The sequence below is a fragment of the Felis catus genome, chromosome E1, assembly GCF_018350175.1.
Source record: "Felis catus isolate Fca126 chromosome E1, F.catus_Fca126_mat1.0, whole genome shotgun sequence".
Classification (NCBI taxonomy): domain Eukaryota; kingdom Metazoa; phylum Chordata; class Mammalia; order Carnivora; family Felidae; genus Felis; species Felis catus.
In genome coordinates, this window is record NC_058381.1 from 34,051,366 (window position 1) to 34,073,443 (window position 22,078).

Consider the following 22,078-nt stretch of genomic DNA (forward strand, 5'->3'; position numbering starts at 1 on the left):
CTGCCTGACTTGCAAGTGCTCATTAGCATTAAATGCCAAGTTTCGGGAATAACCAGCCTTCTTGGTTACAAGTAAATCGGAGATTGCTGCATTAATGCAGTAATGGAAATATAATGAAGGAGTTTATTGTCCCTGAAAGACACTATCTGCCACACAAACCCCATGGGGTATCTCCAGACGGTAAGTACAGCTCCGTGCCTCTAATTCCTCTGGCCCATAATTATCTCGGGAGGACCATGACCCTACAGTTCTTCCTATTAAAAGTATATTTCCTTACAAAATGAACTGCGCTTTATTGAATCGCATCATTTTGATCACTGGAAATTGACATATTGGGCTCATTAGCCAGGAAGTTGGATAGTTAATTTATGAGGTTTCCTCAGAGTCTGTCCCAGACCACTCATTGAGGGACCTAAACAGCCCACAATGAGATGGAAGAAAGTTACTCTGGCAGAGTTGCATTAGTTTGCTCTCATTACGGAGATAATGAACAGCAAACTTCCCTGGCATAGATACCGCTTCACCCCCCTTGCCTCCTCCCCCCACCTCAAAATGATTTTGCTTTATTGCAACCCGATACCGTTTGATGGGCCAACAGTCTTATTCTGCTCATTAGCACCGTTTTTCGTTTAAAATGCTCCAACTGCTAAGATGAAAAGGCAATCTGAGGCTTTGCCTCTATCTTTAATATTTAAAACTGTTCACACAACCTTTTAAAAATCAAATATTGATGCTGCTACCTGTTGTTCTTCAGAGTACAGCAATTATCCTGCAGGCCCTTCTCGGCAAGCCTGTCTTTATTAGAAAGGAGGATGGGGATGCTAAGAAGGCATTTCTTTCCCTCTCGGTGGCCTCCCCCTTCCACCCAGGATGGAAAGCTGGGAAGAGCACTTGGCTCTTGTTAAAGGAATGTGCTGAGGCAGCCACGCGAAAGCTCCTAGTGGGCGGGCTGGCAGGGGATCTGGAGACGCAGGGAGCATCCTCAGAGTAGACTCTGCAGAGCGGTACGGCGCCCTTGGAGCTATTGAGCCTCCTAGGCTCTCAGCCAGCTTGCCCACAGGAGGCCGGCTCCTTCAGCCTTTACTACCTAGATTTCTGGGGAACTGCAGTTCTGGGGGATGGAGTGGTTCCACACTGCCCTCTAGTGGCTGTGCCCAGAAGCAAGCAGCAGCGCGCAGCCCCCACCGGCTTTTCAGCAGTCTCACGGAGGACCCGCCCTGTGCCGGGTCCTGGGGATATTTGGGAATATTGGGGTGGACAAGACACACAGCCTGCCCTCAAATTCTTCATAGTCTTTGAAGGGGAAAACACATAGGTGGATAATTAAAAGCAATGTGTCTGTGTTATTACACGTGAGCATGTTCAGAATGCCAGGGGAGTACATTACACCAGGCATGTGAAGTCTCAGGGGACCCTGAGAAGGTGACCTGCAAGGAGGAGAGGGGGTTGCCAGGCAGAGGAAAAAGAGAGGTAGCTCAGGGCCTGCGCCAGGACTAGAGTGAAGGGGTGAGCAGTTAGGAGACAGTAAGAGTCTCATTGAGATAGTCTGGACTGTCAGTTTTCAAGATGTGCATTTTCTCTTCCTGTTTTTCAACATCTCTTTGGGATGCCTTCTACAAACGGTGGATTGTCACTTGTAGTATTTTCTCTGCTCGGGGTGGGACGTAAAATCTCGGTGCATTTTACAGTCTGTAGCATCTGAGATTTGAAGAAATACAGTAAAATAAGGGCTTCAATTAGGCAGAATGTTTGGGGAGGTTGGAGAGGACAGGACAGGACAGCGTAAAATAAAGGGACGGAACAAGATGAGGTAGTAGCTTTATAAAGACAGAGAGAAAGAGACAGATTATGGAGGTGAAGTTTTTTATAATTTTTGAGTGATTGCATGTCAGGGATGAAGAAGAGAATTCCTCTGAGGGGTGTGTGTGTGTGTGTATGTGTGTGTGTGTGTGTGTGTAAACACCTGGAAGAAATGAATAAAAACAGGTTTGCTGTGAATATTTTAAGTTCTTTGACCATGAAAGAGGTATGGAGAATTGCATACCAAAAACATCACCATGAAGTCACCTCATTGAATAAAATTCTGCGCATGTTTTCAATGGACCACAATGATGGAAGCAGGACAGGGAGGGGGTCTGGAAAGGGACGACATGATTTCTTTGGGACCCTTTGGGGTTTAAGATTGCCTTCTGCATGTAGAAAACAGGAGCACAGCACTGCATTTAATTTCCTCTAACTTCTCTGGCAAATACACTCTCCTAATATCAGCCGGATCAATTGTACAGATAACTTCAGAGCCACACAGTACGTTTGTCACGGATGAGATGGAAGGGGACCATTTGCTTGCCCATGCTGGATCCGCAGCGAGCCAATTCTAGGATCCTCAATCAAGAACCCCCACCCCGTGCTGCAGGCACGCTCCACAGCCCTCCCTCCATAGGCATTTTACCATATTAAGGATGCAGACTGGCTGATGTAATGTTGCTTTGGAGCCATGAAATGGAATATCAGTTGCATAAAACGGAGCCACACATTTCTGAGGTTTTGGTTATTGCGGTATTTATTTTCTCATCCCTAAGGTGAGATTCTAGTTGGTGGTGACAGCTACTTAATCATTTGGTTGGGCTTTTCGTGGTTGCTGATCTTGAGATCTTATTCCTACAGACAAGGACTGGAAAGAGGGAGAAGAGGGATGGTGGGGTGGCAAAGGCAGTGATGGTGGACAGTCTGGAGGGGTGGGGGGAGGGCAGGGTTCTCTCTGATAAAGAAATGTGGCAAATCTGGAGAATCAGTGTGGTAGGACAGAGTGTCGGCAGGAAATTAATTTTTGGGAAAAGTGTCCTTTCCTAGCATGATTTTGCGTTGTCTCAGAAGGACTAGGACAGCCGTGCACTCAAATCCTCCCTCCTTTGCTCGCTGGCTGGGGACCTCGGCAAGTCATTTAACCTCTCAGAGCCCGGTTCTCCTCATTTGTGAGTCAGAGATGGTCGTGCGCCGTACTGCACAGGTTTTGCTGAAAGGTAAATGCAATGACCTTTGTAAAGCACCAGCAAAGAGCGCGTCCCACAGCCGTGTCTGGTACCTCCTGTCACAGACGCCCTGTGCGACCCCCACGCTGGGTCCCTCAGGTCTCCATCACTCCGAGAACACAGAACAGTCTCTCTGCCACATCCTTTGCACCACCTGTATTTCCCGTCCCCAGTCCCTGCTGATGCTGGCCTCTATCCTGGGTATCTCTGGACATCCACATCCTCCCACCTCCGAGGTCCACTTCCAATGCCAGCTCCCGAGGGAAACATCCCTGGCATTCCTGAATGGAAGTCATTTCTCTCTCCTCAGAGCCAAAATAACAGCTCAGTGTGCAGTCCGCATGGGCTCTTCCACATACATTATCTCTGACACGTATAGCTCTGTGACCTATTTACCCTCGCTGAGCCTCAGTTTCTTCATAAAAATAGTGATCGTAAAAATAGCTGCTTCCTGGGGTAGTGGCAAGGATCAAGTTCCTAATGCATGCCCAGTGGCAGACACATAGAGCTCAATAGATGGTAGTGATGTCGACGTAGTAGTATATCTAGATGTGATCTCTAGTCAGAAAATGTCATTTCCTTGGTTGCTTGCTTCTGGAAAGGATGCATGCTGTTTCCAGAAATCGGTCTCTTTTTTCATGGTCACCCCGCACTGGTTAGGCGCTGCGCTCATAAACGGCAGCAGTGATGAATCCAGTAAAATAAATGCATCAGAGTCCAATTCTGATTCTGATTAGGGACAATGTTTATTTATCAGCTTACGGCCTTAAGCCTGCCTTCCTGGGCAGGAAACATTCCTGACACTTGCAGAGCCACTGAGAAATGCAAAACATGTGAAGACTGGACCATAATGTAAAATCTCAAATGCACTGCATTTAATAGGACAAGATGAAGTGCTTTGGTGAATATAGAATAAGGAGCCTTCCGGATGGGAACAGGGGCTCTCTCATCTTGGGAGAAAGAGGAAACCGTGAGACGGAAACACTTGGGAATCCTTCTGTGATCCCCCAACAAATACACCTGTGAGCAAAAGGTTGCCTGCTTTTATGTCATGTATCTTCTCTGTTTATGTCATGATTTTCAGATTCATCCAACATCTGAGGAGGAATATTAAGAGGTTCGTCATTTAGATAATGGGGCATGTTACACATTCCTAGTAAATAGGACTAGCCCATGCCTTACTGGGTTTCAAGGTCAGTAGATTCTAACTACCCAGGCGACTGCTCCCATGCATGCTTGCCCCACAAAATTTGTGATATGAATCACAAAGAAAGAAGGGAAGGAAAAGGAGAAGAGAAAGGAAGGGAAGAGAAGAAAAAGGAAAGGAAACGAAACGAAACGAAACGAAATGAAATGAAACAAAACCTCAGTAAATAAGGCACTGTGTTCTTGAATGAATAACAGATATAAATTACTGGCACTATATTCCTAATTTATTCCTGGGGTGTTCAGTGCCCCTCAGAGTCTGGTACCCTCAGCAGCTACCCAGATGGCACACTCCTTCATGTAGGGAAGGAGTTTGCATGAGGGAAAACAGATTAGAAAGGAAGACGGAGTAGGCTATATTGTCCAATATTGTAGCCACTAACTGCATGTGGCTATTGAGTACTTGAAATGCCTCAAGATCAAATTGGCCTGTGTTTTGAGTACAAAATATATTCTGAGTTTCAAAAATTTACTATGAAAAAAGAACATAAATGATCTCATTAATAATTATCTGTATAGATTACCTGTTGAAATAATATTTGGGATATTTGGGTCAAATGAAGTATATTCTTGGGGTGCCTGGGTGGCTCGGTCAGTTGAGCGTCCGACTTTGGTGCAAGTCATGATCTTGCTGTTCGTGGGTTCGGGCCCTGCATTGGGCTCTGCGCTGACAGCTCAGAGCCTGGAGCCTGCTTCAGATTCTGTCTCCCTCTCTCCCTGTCCCTCCCCCACTCATACTGTGTGTGTGTCTCTCTTTCTCTCTGTCTCTCAAAAATAAATAAAAACATTTAAAAATGTTTTAATGAAATATATTCTTAATGTTAATTTCATTATTTTTTTAATGTAACTATTAGAAAATTTCAAATTGCAGATGTAAACTTGCTTTCTTTCTCTATGGACAGCTGCTCTAGACTGGCTCCTGGGTCCAACATCATACCCACCGTACCATAGCCCAGATTTAAGCATGAGATGTGATTGTCTGTAGAGCATCTTATTTCAAAATTTTAAATTTGTCTTCTTTAAAAATTATTTTGTTTACTTTTAAAATTCAAACAATGCAAAGGGCACAAGATGAAAAGTTAGTCTTATACCCCTGGCCCTCCTTTTTTTGATTCCTCTTGGTTTCTTCCCCAGAGGCAACCACCACCCCCCTCAGTGTCCTGTACAGCCTTCCAGAGATATCCAAGAAATGGTGCCCCCCAGTGTTTCCCCAGTCTCCGCCACTCCCTGTTGTCTTCCACCTGGCCTGTCTCACTTATTTACATTACTGCTGACCCTTGTGGGCATTTGAGTGTGCCCTAGAGCATGGCACAGCTCACGGTGGACAGGAGTCCATAAGAGCAAAGACACTGAGAGAGATAAACGTTGAATAATTAACTTGCGCATGAGGATGTGAGGAATGAGCAAGGGGCTTATTATCTGATTATCTCCCAAACATTTGCTATTTCTAATGTCTTTGAAAAATTGGCATCAGTGATTCTAGTATGACCGGTGGGACCAGCGACACCCACAGTGGGGAATGCTAAGAAGGTGATCTTTGTGCTCTGCTTGCTAGCACCCATGTGCCATTGTGCCCCCACCCAAATTCCCCTCAAAAGGCATTTTCCTCTTTGGAGATGAAATGACTGGAGATGGGGAGTTATTTGCCTAAAGCCTTGTGTGTCAGGGATTGAATTAAACGACATTAAGCTAGAAATAACTTTCCTAAGGCAAGTTTTAGTGTGTTAATTAAGGTGGCCTAACCTTGAATTTTCACGGTTTAGGGAAAAACAGGGGCCTGAAGACGAATCCATTCATAGCTCACTACATGTTTAGGGAGAGCGTTAATGCTACCGTCTTTATAATTATCAAAGCAACCCTTAAAGCTTGGAGGATAGGGAAATGATAAAGAAAATTACCCTGTATTACTGTGCCCCTGTCCCCAGCATTGAATATCTGACAGCCTAGGTTAAAAAGAACATCAGGAGAAACTGGAAGAGGAGTCCCACCTCAGACCCACCAAGTCAGACTGGGGGACGGAGCTGGGGACAGGCACCTGGATGATGCTGGGCATCATCCTGTCCATTTTTTTTTTTTTTGCAACAAATAGAAATCAAGCATCATTCAGGTGCTGAGGATACAGCAGGAAATGGGAAAGGTAAATGCAAACTTGCCTAAGCTATCTTTTCCCAAAATGTATAAATATATTTAAATAAATAAGAGGGAGCTCAACCCAGCTTGACTTGAACCAGTGCAGATTACTAAGGTGGGCCCCCGGTACACAGAAGGAACAGAGGCTTCCATGGAGGCAGTACTGCTAGAAATCAGCGGATACTATCTGGATTCTGGTTCTTTCCAATTGGCCTCTCCTTAGAGAGTCATAAAAATTGGATCCAGGGGCGCCTAGGTGGCTCAGTCAGTTAAGTGTCCAACTTCAGCTCAGGTCATGATATCAGGGTTCACGAGTTGGAGCCCCACATTGGGCTCTACACTGACAGTGCAGAGCCTGCTTGGGATTCTCTGTCTCTCTCTGCCCCTCCCGCACTTGCTTGCTCTCTCTATCTCCCTCTCCCTCAAAATAAATAAAATGTTAAAATTTTTTTAAAAAATAAATAAAATTAGGGACGCCTGGGTGGCTCAGTCGGTCAAGAGTCTGACTTCGGCTCAGGTCATGATCTCACAGTTTGTGAGTTCGAGCCCCACGTCAGGCTCTGTGCTGTCAGCTAGGAGCCTGGAGCCTGCTTCGGATTCTGTGTCTCCTTCTCTTTCTGCTCCTCCCCCACTTTTGCTCTGTCTCTCTCTGTCTCTCAAAAATAAATAAATGCAACAAAAAAAATTTTTTTTAATAAATTAATTAATTAAATTAAAATTAAAAAAAAATTGGATTGAGATAACCAACCATGAGAGGCTTGGCAGGAACTCTGCAGGCTCTCAAAGTCCTGGCAGCCTAAGATTTATTTTTTTTTTAATTTTTTTCAACGTTTTTTATTTATTTTTGGGACAGAGAGAAACAGAGCATGAACGGGGGAGGGGCAGAGAGAGAGGGAGACACAGCATCGGAAGCAGGCTCCAGGCTCCGAGCCATCAGCCCAGAGCCTGACGCGGGGCTCGAACTCACGGACCGTGAGATCGTGACCTGGCTGAAGTCGGATGCTTAACCGACTGCGCCACCCAGGCGCCCCATGGCAGCCTAAGATTTAAAGCAGAGTGCTGGACCAACTAGGGGGATTGGGAAACTATTCGTGAAACCAAAATTGAGCCAGGGTCACACAGACAAGGCCTGCTTGTGGAGGATTAGGAGAAAGACAGTGAGGCAGGAGACTGTCTTTGAAATCAGTCTTTGTCCAAACTCTGACTCTTTAACCCACTAGCTGTGAGATGCTGGATGGGTCACATAACCCCTCTCTGTGACAGTTTTCTCATCCAGAAAATGGGAAGATCACACCTATCTTGCTGATTTCATGTAGGGACATAAAATGTTCATAAAGCATAGAAAGACATATGTAAGACAGATTATTAAATTTAAATTTTCCTCATAATGTTAAATTAGTAAGATAATTTTTTATTGCTTACTTATTTTTGAGAGACAGAGAGAGAATGCAAGCTGGGGAGTGGGGGGAAGAGTGAGAGAGGGAGACGCAGAATCTGAAACAGACTCCAGGCTCTGAGCTGTCAGCACAGAGCCTGACGTGGGGCTCGAAGTCAGGAATGGCGAGATGATGACCTGAGCCAAAGCCGGATGCCCCACCGACTGAGCCACCCAGGTGCCCCAAAATTAGTATAATAATATTAAATTAATGAAATCATTAGTTGGCAACACTGACTCAGACAAGTAGTATATGGAACTCACATCTAAAAACCCATATACCAAGACTATCCAGGGCTATAATGGAAAAACTCACCCCAGACACCATTTTCTGGGGTCCCCCTCCCTGGGCAGAGACTGGACAGGGCTGAGGTATAAGTGAAGGGTTTCATTGCCAAAAACTATGAGTGGCAGAACATACCTAGCCTAATGTTGGCCCCTGCCATACATTCCCTTGAGGAAAACGGAGGATAAAGGGCATTATCCTTTAAAGGATAAAGGGCATAGCCCACACGACCAGACAACATTGTTCACACCTGCTCTCTGTTCCTCTCTCCATTACCACCAGTGCCCGTCACGTTCCAGAGATGCTTTACTGCAGCGATACTGCCTAGCATCTCTATAGAATTTGCATACCTGTTATTTGAAGAGTCACTATTGCCATGGCACATAGTTTTAATTTTTTCTTAATAATAATAATAATAGGATTCATATAATAACAAGTAGAACATGTGATCATTTCGTGTGGTTTTTCAACATTGACTCCAAGAGCCTGGTCTCTTCATATACGAAAAGCAGACTGAGTCAGATGGACAGGATAGAGAAAGATTGGAGGAAACTTAGCCTTGCTGAGGAAGAAACTTCTATCTGCCCTGCAGGGTTAAGAGTGGTGGGTGAGATCTTGGAAGTACTCCTTCAGCCCTCCTCCACAACTCCATGTATGGTAACTCAAAGCAGAACTCTCCAGTCGGGTTCCATTTTCTTCCTTACCCACATCTCAGCCACTTCCTTCCTAACAGCCCCAACCCACGAGCTCCAAATCCAAATACTTTTCCTCTGCTTTCTTTCAAAGCTGCGTTAAAAAATAAACAAATAAATAAAAGCCTTTTCCTAATGTTCCGTATCCTTTACTTTCATCTCTCAACAATTAATCCCTCCAATGTCTAATTATTACTCTGAAGTCTACACAGCATACAATGTCTGGGAAAGCACTGAGAAGAGCTCTGAATCCAGATGAATAACATCATGTAAATGGGATGTCCAGATGTCAGGCTGAATCTTCTCTAATTTTCTATGGGTTGTGGTGTTCGCATATACACACCCAGCATTTCCAGCCCTGAATCTCTGAGTCCATATGCTTGGGTACACTCAGCATAAAATAATTTAAAATAAAAAAAAAAAAGAATAAGAGGGAAAGGAGATGTGCTTCCCAGAGCAAAGAACATTGTCAGTTGGTTGATTTCTAGTCTTGAATCTACCAGTTTCTTGCTGTGCAGTCCTGGATAAGCTTCTCAACTTCTCTGTGTCTGAGTTTTATGGTTTTTTGAGGAAGAGGTTAGGCTTGTCTCCGAAGTCCTTTTAGCTTTGGAATCCACAGTACCCAGATTTTGCAAATCCATGTATGTGCTACGGCTGCAGTGAAGCCGTGATCTGACTCCAGTTTTTTCTGCCGTGTTGCATTTTCTTGAAGTGACTGATGCCTCCGGAGTGCCCGTGGGAGCGAGCAGCCCACTGGCTTCTTGAATCCTGCCCTTACAAATAAGCCCTTTGGCATCTCGAGCTACTCTACAGGAAATCAGACTAAGTGGTGTTCTTAAATCTCTTAGGCTCACTAATTACATTCAAAGAAGACCTATTACACACCTTAGCAGAGTGGTCAGAGACATAAAATAGAAAACCTCAGTTGCAATGAAAGGACACCTAATTTATACAGCATGCCATCAGACCTTCTTCACTAACATTTCTAGGCACTGAGCCAACATTATGGGCTTGGCCACCCACTTGCTAAGCCAACAATAAGATAGGTAGGTGTAACCCATCTCTCAACCCCCGGCAAATAGGGGCTGGGATTTTCCCTGCTGTTCTGGGTCTAGAAACAACCAAGGGTAGGGGTGCTTTGGTATCTCCATAGGTTAAGCGTCCCACACTTGATTTCAGTTCAGGTCATGATCTCATGGTTTGTGGGTTCAAGCCCCACATCAAGCTCTGTGCTGATGGTGCAAAGCCTTCTTGGATTCTTTCTCTCCCTCTGTCTCTGCCTTCTCTCTCTATCTTTCTCTCAAAATAAATAAATAAACTTAAAAAAAGAAAAGAAGAAGAAGAAATCACCAAGGGTATTCAGACTAGGACTAGCCAAATTTAACCCATTCTGGCATATCCATGGGGATACCATATTTGGGCTTTAACAGTTTATCCTTGATCCCAGAAGCTACTTATAAGCTATGTGATTTCCCCAAAGCTCTTTCTTATCAACTTCCGGATTTCTCTCTCAAGAGCTGTAGAACTTGGAACCAAACAGGCCTGGGCTGGCGGCCCCTGGGTGGCTCAGTCGATGGAGCACCCAACTTCGGCTCAGGTCATGATCTCACAGTTCCTGGGTTCGAGCCCCATGTCAGTCTCTGTGCTGACAGCTTAGAGCCTGGAGCCTGCTTCAGATTCTCTCTCTCTCTCTCTCTCTCTCTCTCTCTCTCTCTCTCTCCCTCCCTCTCTCCTCCCTCCCTCCCTCCCCTTCCCCCCGCTCCTGCTCTGTCTCTCTCTGTCTCTCAAAAATAAATAAACTTTTAAAAAAATTAAAAAAAAAAACAGGCGTGGGCTGGAATTCTGTCTCTGCCAATTTCTAACTCTGGAGCTATAGTTAGGAGTCACTGAACCCCTTTGAACCTCTTTGAACCTCCATCTCCTTCTCTGTAGAATATGGATAATAATACCTTCCTCACATGGGCAGCGTAAGAATTAAACAAGATAATGTATGTGAAGGAATAAGTATAAGGCCTAAAATATATAGTCACAGCTTTTATTGTGGATATTATGGCAATATCCATTAGCCTATTGTGTTCACTCATATTATAGTAGACAATCTGCTGAGTAAGACTGTATTTTAAAGGCAAGAATGCCAACACTCCTGCATTATGAGTGAAGAGAGCTCATACGCCAACTCTAAAATAAATAAATAAAATTGCCATTATGAAATTTCTGAAATTTACAGGGTCACAAGAAACGGACCGCAGCCTCTCATTGGTGGTTTTGAAGTTGCTCTCTGAGACAGTTGGACGACCATGAACTTTGGATCATCAAGGCTTCTTTTGAGCTGTAGTTCCCTTACTTGCTTCCCCTGGGTGGAGTTCTTAGCCTATCTGTACCGAGTTTCCCGATCTAAAAAGTGGCACAGCTGTGTTGGTGGGAATGTAAACCAGTGTAGCCACTGTGGAAGACAGTATGGAGGTTCCTCAAAAAATGAAAAATGGAATTACCCTATGATCCAGCAATCTTACTACTGGCTATTTACCCAAAGAATATGAAAACACTTATTAGATATATGCACCCCTATGTTGATAGCAGCATTATTCACGACAGCCAAACTATGGAAGCAGTAAAGTGTCCATCGATAGATGAATGGATAAAGAAGGTGTGTGTGTGTGTGTGTGTGTGTGTGTGTGTGTGTGTGTGTGATGGAATATTATTCAACCACAAAAAATAGTGAAATCTTGCCATTTTCAACACCAGGGACAGAGCTAGAAAGGATAATGCTAAGCGAAATAAGCTAGTCAGAGAAAAACAGATACCATAGAATCTCACTCATACGTAGAATTTAAGAAACAAAACAAATCAGTAAAGAAGAAAACAGAGAGAGAGAGAGAGAAACCAAAAAGCAGACTCTTCACTATAGAGAACAAACTGATGGTTACCATAGGGGAGGTGGGTGAGGGGATGGGTGAAACAGGTGAAGCGGGTTACGGAGTGTGCTTGTGGTGATGAGCACCAGGTGTTGAATGGAATTGGTGAATCACTATACTGTGCACCTGAAACTGAGATAACACTGTATGTTAACTACACTGGAATTAAAACTTTTTAAAACATTGGCACAGCATCCGACCCAGTCCTCAGAATTCGCGGGGCATTCCTCCTGCCTTTCTTAATGAACTGCGTTGAGAATGCTGTAGCTTTTATGTAAGTAACGTGGTCATCTCTTCCTTTTACACAATTGGGATTCTGTTTCCTCTCAGCGACACCATTTGTAGTGTTAACATTTCCATTTAAGCTGTAGGGAATTATTTTTGAGTATATTAGAGGAGATTCGGGTCAGGCCGCCTCGAGAGAGCATATAAAGGAAATCTCACACGAGCTTTGTATCACACCAAGCAAGTAACTGCTTCTTGAACCTTTTGGAATTTCTGAAAGTAAGGTTTACTTATGCTTAGCTGTCCTCAACTAACATCAACCCTATAGGTGTGATCTCCATTAAACCAAAAAATCTTCTATATGTTTATTTTGTGAATTGGGTCTTTAAAAATATATATACTTCCTCTCTTTTTTTTTCCAATCTGGAAATAGGAAGTTAAACAAGAGGGACTTACACCAGAATTGTCTCTGAATTCCCTTCCAGACTTAAGGATAAATTTACCTTGTTGTGCACATAGCTTTTGACAAAGCTTTCCTTTACAATTCTTCTGTAATTCAGACATACATTACTTCAAAGTGGCTCTCCTTCTGAGGAGAGCCACTCAGGCTCTGAGTGACTCAGTGACTGAGGTTTGTTGAACAGTTTAGGACAGCTGAATTTGTAAATTATGTGATGTAAAAGATATATTCATTCCATATACCAATGTGTTGGTATAGTATCAGCATGACTGTTTAGTTAAGATAAATGTGATGGTAAATTTTACGTGTTAATTTGGCTGGGCCACAGTGTCCAGATATTTGGTCAAACATTATTCTGGATGTTTCTGTGAGGGTGTTTTTGGATGAGACAAACTTTTAAATCAGTGGGCTTGGAATATATCAGATTGCACTCCATAATGTGGGTGGGTACACCCAATCGGATGAACACCAGATTAGAACAAAAACACTGGGCATCCCGGAGCCAGAAGGAATTCTGTGGCAGATGGCCTCTGGACTTAAGCCACAGCAGTGGCTCTTCTCTGGTTCCCCAGCCTGAAGCCCACCCTACAGAATTTGGACTTCCCATTTACATCTTACTGATTCCTTTTCTCTGGAGAACTCTAACTAATACAATAAACAATCCCGAACACCCTCAGCTCTCAACCACTGTGGGGTTCCTACACTATCAACTCATATTTAAAGAAGACCTGTCATATTGCTAAGGTAGTCAGCTGTGCAATTTAATAATCTCCAGCAGCTAAAAGCACAGGCTTTAGAGCCAGAGGTATGTGGGGCCAAGCCCCGGCTCCCCGACCGATGGGCTGTTTGCCTTTTGGTGGAAAATCACCATAGGGGCCTGGAAGGAGTGGGAGGCCTCCACTCCACAGGTGGGGTGAGCCCAATATCTTCTCATCTAAGGGGAAGCAAATGGCATGGGTCTAAGTACCATACTTGTTTGCTGCTGGGTTTGGTGAGGGATACACTGTGATAATTAATTAAGTTCAGGTTCAGAACTTTAGCATGGTATCTGACACCAAACAGGGGTTCAAACCAAGATGGCGGCTATTGTGAATAAGATCATCACTGACTGTCAAAGAATCAAACTTCTCCTTACCCCCAAAACACACTGACTGAATTTATTTCCCTCTAACGCAGCAGTGCCATCAAAATAAAAGAGATGAGCCCATTAATAACAGGACCTGGCCAATCATGAGCTGCTACAAATCTCTGCATTTGCTATATGAAGACATCCAATTTTACAAAATGAATAACCTGAGGGGTTTTTTTTTGTTTTTTTGTTTTGTTTTGTTTTGTTTTTGTTTTTTGTTTTTTTGTTTTGTTTTTTTGGTTTGCAAAAGAACAGATGGCTTTTAGAGGTTTTCAAGTTATCAAGATAATACTGAGTGACATACACTCTTGACAGGCCTCTCTGTGGAACACCTGTCACCTGCTTCATTCAACACATATAGCTCCACCCTGTCTCAAACCAGTGTAAATGCCTGAAGAGGAGGAAATCAAGGGACTTCCCTGACCTTCAGATTTCTCTAGGTCTCCTCCCAGGAAGAACTTCAGCAGCAAAGTGTTCACTCCAGGCCCCTATTTTCCTGAAAAAAAGAATCTCGCTGTCTCTGCACCTGCCTGAGCCCTGCATTTACAGACTGGAGGAGAAATCAAAATCCCAGCATAGCTAGCTTCCCTCTGAAATGGGCTGAGATGCTCGCATTTGCTCACATCAAGACTATTAGACTTGGAATCTGGAAGACCTAGCTTTGCCACCACCGCCAGTTGTGTGACCCCAGATAAGTCACCGAGCCTTCAGCAACCGCACTCACTTCCCTCACTTGCAAAATGATTATCACTTCCACCTCTCGCCTCATTTTGCAGTGGATTAAAATAAAACGTACAGGAGAACCAGGAGGCAGCCAGAGGCAACCGGGATCTCCTCTGCTGCTTCAACTTTTCTATGCAGCTCTGCTCTGCTTCCTGGTCTGCGTGAGACAACTTTTTCTAACATGCCCTGCACCAAAGTAGTTCATTGGAAACACTGTAATTAGCATTCCAGTTAAAATAGCACCATTGCAATGTTAATTACTACAGTGCAGATGTACCATTAGATATCATACATAATGTTGTCAAGCCTTTATTTTTAAATTAAAGTGCAACAAACCATACCCTGGTTACACAGCTTTTTTTGATTAATACAAATTAATGTTATTTCAGTGTCTAGGGAAAAGGGTGGGGACGAGGGAGTGTTGCATCTATCTGGAACAACGCATAGGCAAATGGGAGAATTTCCTATGGATTCCCCATGACTTCCCTCCTCCACTCTGGTCTCTACATGGTGGAGAGTGTGAGCTCTATGAGGGCAGGAACTGTACCTGGTTTCGCTCCCCATGCCAGCCTCAGCTTCTAGCACACAGTGAGAGGCGTTGATTATTTTCTGAATAACTGACAAGAGGAATGAGTGAATGAAGATAAAGCAGTGTAAGCAGAAGTAGTAGGGGAGAAGAGTGGAGGAACTGGAAGGTACCGTGGCTTATTTACTCCTGATTACCCCGTTTGTGTTTGCTTTGTGGCCTTTAAAATGATCCTGGGGGCACCTGGGTGGCTCAGTCGGTTGAGTGTCCGACTTCAGCTCAGGTCATGATCTCACAGATCGTGAGTTCAAGCCCTGTGTCGGGCTCTGTGCTGACAGCTCGGAGCCTGGAGCCTGCTTCCGATTCTGTGTCTCCCTCTCTCTCTGCCCCTAACCCACTCGCATTCTGTCTCTGTCTCTCTCAAAAATAAATAAACATTAAAAAACAACTTTTTTTAATGATCCTGGATGCTTCCTCGCCCCCTGGAGCGTTAAAATCCAAAATGAGGAGCAAGTGAAGCATCACAGAGCAGAAGTCAGTGGAAGTCCTTCAATGTGATGTTTTGCAAGCAAAGCTGTATTCCACCAGGCCCCGGGAAGTGGGGAAGATCAGCAGGGGTCCCTCCACATCTGAGAGGTGCCCATGCATCAGTCAAAAGGGAGGGAAGGAAGAGAATGAAGATGTTGGGCTGTTACAGGTATTATTTATTTCATTCTCAGAGCTCAGGAGGGAATTCTTCCCCAATTACTTTTTACTGTGGTCAAATACACGTATAAAATTACCATAGTAACCATTCTTCTGTATACATTTCAGTGGCATTCAGTACATTCACTTTGTCGTGCAACCATGACCACCACCCAATCTCCAGAACTCTTTGCATCTTGCAAAACTGTCTCTGCCCATGAAGCACTAACTCCCTGTTCCTCTCCCCCCAGCCCCTGGCAGCCACCATTCTCCTTTCTGTCTCTACGATTCTGACTACTCTAGATTCCTCATAGAAGTGGAATCGATTTACATTTAAAGTAATTACTGATAAGGAAGGATTTACTTCTGTCGTTTTGATGTTTGTTTTCTGTATGCATTATAGTTTTCTATCTCCCGTTTTTATAGGGGAGATTTTCTTATCTCTACATTACATTTCGGGAAACTGAGGCTTCAGGAAATTAACTGAGCCTCCCAAGGTCACCAAGAGGCAGTCTGGGAATCTTTTGACTTGATTCTTGAATCAAGAGTCCTTGATTCTTCCACCTGCTATGTGCCAATATGTTTTCTAAGGCCTGGGAAAATGCAGACAGGCATGCAGCATGGTCCCTGCCTTATTTCAATGTGCAACAGTTTACTTAGGAACATGAGACAGACACAGATGGAAAGATTTCTAGAAGTGCAGGAAGGCCCTAGATACTTGCCTGCTGGGACAGAGCATATAGCCTCTAAGAATTCAGAGCAGTACCTCTTACTCTGCCTCACATACGTAGGTGCCCAGGGGTGTTACCAGTTGAATCTCATGGTTCTGTTCTCCGTATCATTTGAAGAGAATTCCAGGGATCCAGCTCTGCTCTGTGGGATCTACTCTCCGTAGTAGATGGATTTGACAATGGATAGTAAGCACTGTAATCGTGTGTACACCATTTGACCCAGAATTTGCCAAGTGAAATATCCCTAGATTAGTAAAAATATTTATGCAAAAGGAGGTTCATTGCAAATCTATTTTTGCAATAGTGAAAAAGTGAAAAGGCTATAAGATTCAACAATAAGTTATGTATTTTTTTCAGTGGAGTATTATGCAACCAATTTAAAGTGATAATACAGAACAACAGGTTCATAACCTGGAAATATTCATGTTTGTGAAAATTATATATACTTATATAATATATATAATAACATGTGATACGTATATATTAAGTAATAAATAATATGCTTGTATATATAATATGTATATAATTATTTGTGTATATAAAATATATGTAATAATTATATATAATATTTATTTACATATTAAATATGACATTTGTCTATTATGGTATAGCATATCATATATTAATATGCAATTACTATAATTAATATAATATAGTAATATCAATACTGTAATCAATATAATTAATATAATGTATACTAAATATTATAGTATATTATTTATATATTAATACAATTATAATTGATATATTAATGTAATAAATATATATTAAATATATATTATACTATAGTGTTAATATATTGATATTATACTTACATATTATAATAATAATATGTATTTATGTACACAAACTCATATATACATGTGTATGAAAAATCACTTATCTGAATATACAGACACAGCCATAAACCGATCCTGTTAAAATATGGGTATATATAGTTATAAGTATGAAGGATATATATACCAAAATATGAGTGGAAATATATAAGTATGAAGAATATATATACCAAAATATGAGGTAATTGTGGAATTGTAGCTGAATTTATTTCCTTGAGCCATTCTATATCTTTCTAACTATACATAATATCTGTATATTATCTTAATTTTAGAAAAAGTAAATTTTACTTAACGATGAATGCAGAGTCAAACACAAACCTATCTAACCATTTTACTGCAAAAAAAATCATGAACTGGGACATGAAAAAAAGACAAGTTCTTATGATCTCATATCGACTACATATACATTTATTTTTGACAGGGGTTATTTGGTTACAAAGAATGGAGAACTTGAGAAAAAATAAATTTATTGGTGAGATGTAAAATATCTGAGAAAATGCAGCTCAGGCCTCATGAAGGAACCGCAAACAAGGAGGGGAAAGGGTTTCTGAAGGTCAAGTAGTTGTTCTGTCTCGGTGCATGGTTTCCTCTGTCGCTGTTGGTACATCTGCTTCTCTCTCTTTTCTCTCTGTCTGACCTTCAGCTACCTAGCAGGCTGAGTCTCTGGCCCCCATGTGACTTTCCAGTTCAGGTACTCAATACTGCCAGGCACTCAACAGAGTTTCTGTTGATAGTTCCAGATTCAGGACAGGGAAGATCATTGCTTTAGTGTGTATTAGTTAGCTTTTGATACATAACAAACTACCTCCAAAACTTAGGCACTTAGAAAACACCTGTTATTTAGTTTCCAAGTCTGTGGGTCTGTGGGAAGTTCCTCTGGTCTGGGCCAGGCTAAGCTGACCTTGGCTGGAGCAGTCAGCTGACAGGTCAGCCATGGAATGGCCAGTCTAAGATGGCTTCTCCTGGGATGACTCTCTTCAGTGTCATGTCACCCTCCAGCAGGCTAGCCCAGGCTTGTTTATGTGGTGGTCTCCACGTTCCAAGAAGGAGTGAGAAAATATGCAAGAACCCCAAAGACCTCTTCTTGGAGCACGCATTATATCCACTGTTGGCCAAAGCAAGTGACAAGGCCAGCCCAGAGTTAAGAGGTGGAGAAGTAGACCCCTATCTTGATGGGAGCAGCTACAGAGTCATACTGTAAAGAGTGTAGTTACAGGGAGGGGGAAATTCTGCTCACTTTTGCAATCTGCCTTTTCATCTTCCAGCTTCCAATGCTGACATGAGCTCCATCTTGTACCTGCAGCCTATTTACATCTTTCCACGTAGCCCCAGGGGTTGGTGTAGCAGGGAGAGAGAGGGACTGGAGACACGTGCATATATTTTTCACTGTTTCACCCTGGAAGTGATGTTCGTCATGTCTCCTCACATCCCATGGCCAACACCAGTCACATGAGCTCCACCATACAGCAAAATAGCAGAATAATGAGTCAATGGAGTATTTAGTTGACATTACTGCACCGTGAGCAATCTACAAACCCATCTGATTATTCACAAGGCTAATGTCAGAAAGGTTGAGGGGCAGGTAAAGATGGTTCTGTAGAGAAAATATATGAAAATTGTGACTAGTGAAGGTATCAGACATTACATGAAGCCCTTAAGGAATCCCTAGGGCAGAAAGCTAGGCCCAAAGGAGTCAGAGTAAGCAGGAAGAAAATCCAATTATCTCAGCCTCTAAGGGCCCAGAAGCGCTCCATTCAGACCCGTTCAAAGTCTCCTTTAAGCTTCATTCTGCTCCAAGAGCTATGTCGACGCAGGGCACTAAGGCAGTAGAGTCACAGGTGGGAATCAAGGTTATCGGATCAAGTATTGAGAGGTGCTAAGTTAAGAAAATGAAGCTGAATATCAAATTCAAAGAGGGAAAAGGGGAAAAGAACACAAAGCAGTAAGGTGAGCAGCTGGAGAGGCTGAAGCAAGACAGAATCAGAAGTGAAGAAGGGAAATAGGGAGCTTATATTAACTTCTTTAGCTTAGCACTGGATTCCCAAGCTCTGAGAAGGCATCAGCACTCACATTCTGTGCAGCGTCTGGTGGCAGGGGCAGGAGAGGGACCTCACAGACACACTGGGCAGCACACTTGAGACTTGAGACCATAGCCTTCAGCCTCCCACTAGGGTGGATCCTTTTACCCATTTTGATATCCTTGTCTCTCATTTGGCCTTTGTGGCATCTCTAGCTTTCTCCAGTGTCTCACACCTGAGATCTTAACTTTCACAGTATCTCTACATTCCAAATATTTATGGTAAGAGTGGCAAGTTATTTTTTGAAGTTTTAATTGTAATTCCAGCATAGTGAACATACAGTGTAATACTAGTTTCAGGTGTACAATATAGTGATTCAACAATTCCATATATCATTTGGTGCTCATCATGACAAACACACTCCTTAATCCCCATCACCCATTTCACCCATCCCCCACCCCCTCTCGTAATCATCTGTTTGTTCTCTATAGTTAAGAGTCTGTTTCTCGGTTTCTCTCTCTCTCTCTCTCTCTCTCTCTCTCTCTCTCTCTCTCTCTCCCTCCCTCCTTCCTTTGCTCGTTTGTTTTGTTTCTTAAATTCCACACTTGAGTGAAGTCATACGGTATTTGTCTTTCTCTGACTTATATTGCTTTGCATCATAGTCTCTGGCTCCATCCACGTTGTTGCAGATGGCAAGATTTCTTTTTTTTTTATGGCTGAGTTATATTCTGTTGTCCATTTGTACCACATCTTCTTTGGTACATTCATCTATCAATGGATACTTGGGCTGCTTCCATAGTTTGACTATTGTAAATAATGCTGCTGTAAACATAGGGGTGCATGTATCCCTTTGAATTAGTGTTTTGGTATTCTTTGGGTAAATACCCAGTAGTGTGATTGCTGGATCGTAGGGTAGCTGTATTTTTAACTCTTTGAGGAACTTCCAAACTGTTTTTCATAGTGGCTGCACCAGTGTGCATTCCCTCCAGCAGTGCAAGAGGGTTCCTTTTTCTCCACATCCTCGCCAACCCCTGTCGTTAAGAGCAACAAGCTATATTTTTTATGAGGTTCAGTGTCCTAAATATTAGTCACAGTTGCTGAGGTCTCCATTGAGTTCATACCTCAAATTTATAAATTATCATGTGATCATAGATGTGGTTTATACCTCACGGTAAGTAACACGTAAGGTAGGTAGGGCAGGAATGCTCCCCAGGAGACTGATGCTCCATTCTCCACATGTGGACTTAACCTAATGTGTTCCCATCCAGGGGAGGCAAAAGGCATGGTCTAAGGACCATGCTGGGTTTGGTGAGAAATGGGAAGAGAGCCTTGCTTGACCTGTTGCACATTGCCTTGCAGGTGAGCGGGACCATGTACAACACTGGAAGACACGTGTCCCTGCGCCTGGACAAGGAGCACTTGGTTAACATATCAGGAGGGCCCATGACATACAGCCACCGGCTGGAGGAGATCCGACTACACTTTGGGAGTGAGGACAGCCAAGGGTCGGAGCACCTCCTCAACGGACAAGCCTTCTCTGGGGAGGTATGTGGGGCTGTTGAAGTACTATAGCTCAGTGCCAATTAATAAGGTTTGGTGCCTATTTATATCCAAGGTGGGATAACAGATGGAAAGCTTTCATTTAAATCTGTGAAATGAGAAGGTCAGTGCCTCCTTTCTCCATCTGTCTTTTGCGAAGCCTATAAACGTGCTTCCAGTGTTTTCCAGGAAAGTCCACAATGAAACTGGGCATTTCATTCTGAGACATTGGTGCCCCTCTCATGCCTCATGCCCTACAGTATATCTGGAGCATCATTTTAACCCCAGACTCTCACCTTTCATGCACACCTTCCCTCACACCTATCTGGACCATCAGCTATGCTCCCATATGAGAGCATGGCTTCCATAATTCTCCCTTCTGGCAGACTGGGTCTTATTTGCACAAAACTATAATGTACCGTGAAACAAATGTCAGACAACTAAATAGTCTGCCTGACTTTCTACAGATTGGAAATGTCATTGTATGCCACCATTAATGGTGAGTATCACTGTATTCTGCCATCAACCCAGAGAGAGTTCAGGCCACAGCAGTGAGCCAAACCAGGTTCAATTATAGGATGAAAGTTATACTTTAAACAGATGTCATCTGACATCTCGACAAGTGGGGTGTAGTTAATTTGTCCCATTTAATTTCTCTTATGCTTGAGGGTGGTTATCAGCTAGGGGTCAGGGGTGCTTATATGCTAAATATCCTGTAACTATGTTCTGTTTCAAAGTCCTCAGTAACCGATGTCAAGAAAGCTTTGAAATAGCAGAAGTAGGTATCTCATTATCTACTTGGTCTTTGTAATTTTGTTTTGAGTCAACATCATTTCTAGAACTCTCTTTGTTTTTAATATAGCAAGACCATACACTGAGAAAGGGAACCCAACTTTAATGAATCCAGTGGCCATATTTTAATGACTGTTCAAAGTGGGTCAACTGAGAATCTGCCTAGGCACTCTGCTAGATATCAGGGATACAAAGGTTTAAAAATTAAAGAAAAAAAAAAAAAAAGACAAAGCTCCTACCACAGAGGAGCTCAAAGGTTTGATTCGTTCATGCAAATCATTATTCAAATCATTGAAACTATTAAAGTATAGTGCCCTTCTGTTCTGGAGGTGTACAGGGACCCTGGCCAACTCACAACTCACCTGAAGGGGTCAGGAGAAGTCCCAGAGGAGGTGCCCTCTGAACTGGACTGAGAAGAGAGGCAGTGTAGGATCATTTATAAGAACATCAGCTTTGGAGTCAAAGAACCTGGGTTTGTACCTCCTGCTTTGATGCACATTTACTGGGTGATCTTGAGATGGTTTCTTGATCCGTCTGAGGCCGAGTTTAGATACCTCTCAAGGTTATTTTGGAAAATTAAGTAGGATTTCAGATGTAAGGAACACTTGGAACACTCAAGAGTGGATAACAACAAAGATAAAGCGGGAAATGCGGGACTACTAAGGGCACCAAGTGTGTCAGGGCCTTGCGTATTGGGGAGGCGGCTGGTAGAGATCACTTGT

The 22,078-nt window shown here is 43.1% G+C and overlaps 1 protein-coding gene across 2 annotated transcripts in view; it reads left to right on the top strand.

Annotated features, from left to right (window-relative positions):
- The window catches only part of CA10 (carbonic anhydrase 10), a 491,421-nt gene that overhangs the window by 367,152 nt on the left and 102,191 nt on the right, over positions 1 to 22,078 (top strand). For both annotated transcript variants that reach the window (XM_045044828.1, XM_003996677.6), the window contains exon 5: positions 20,385 to 20,570. In XM_045044828.1, coding sequence (XP_044900763.1) covers positions 20,385 to 20,570 — 186 coding nt within the window. The remainder of the gene's footprint in view (positions 1 to 20,384; positions 20,571 to 22,078) is intronic.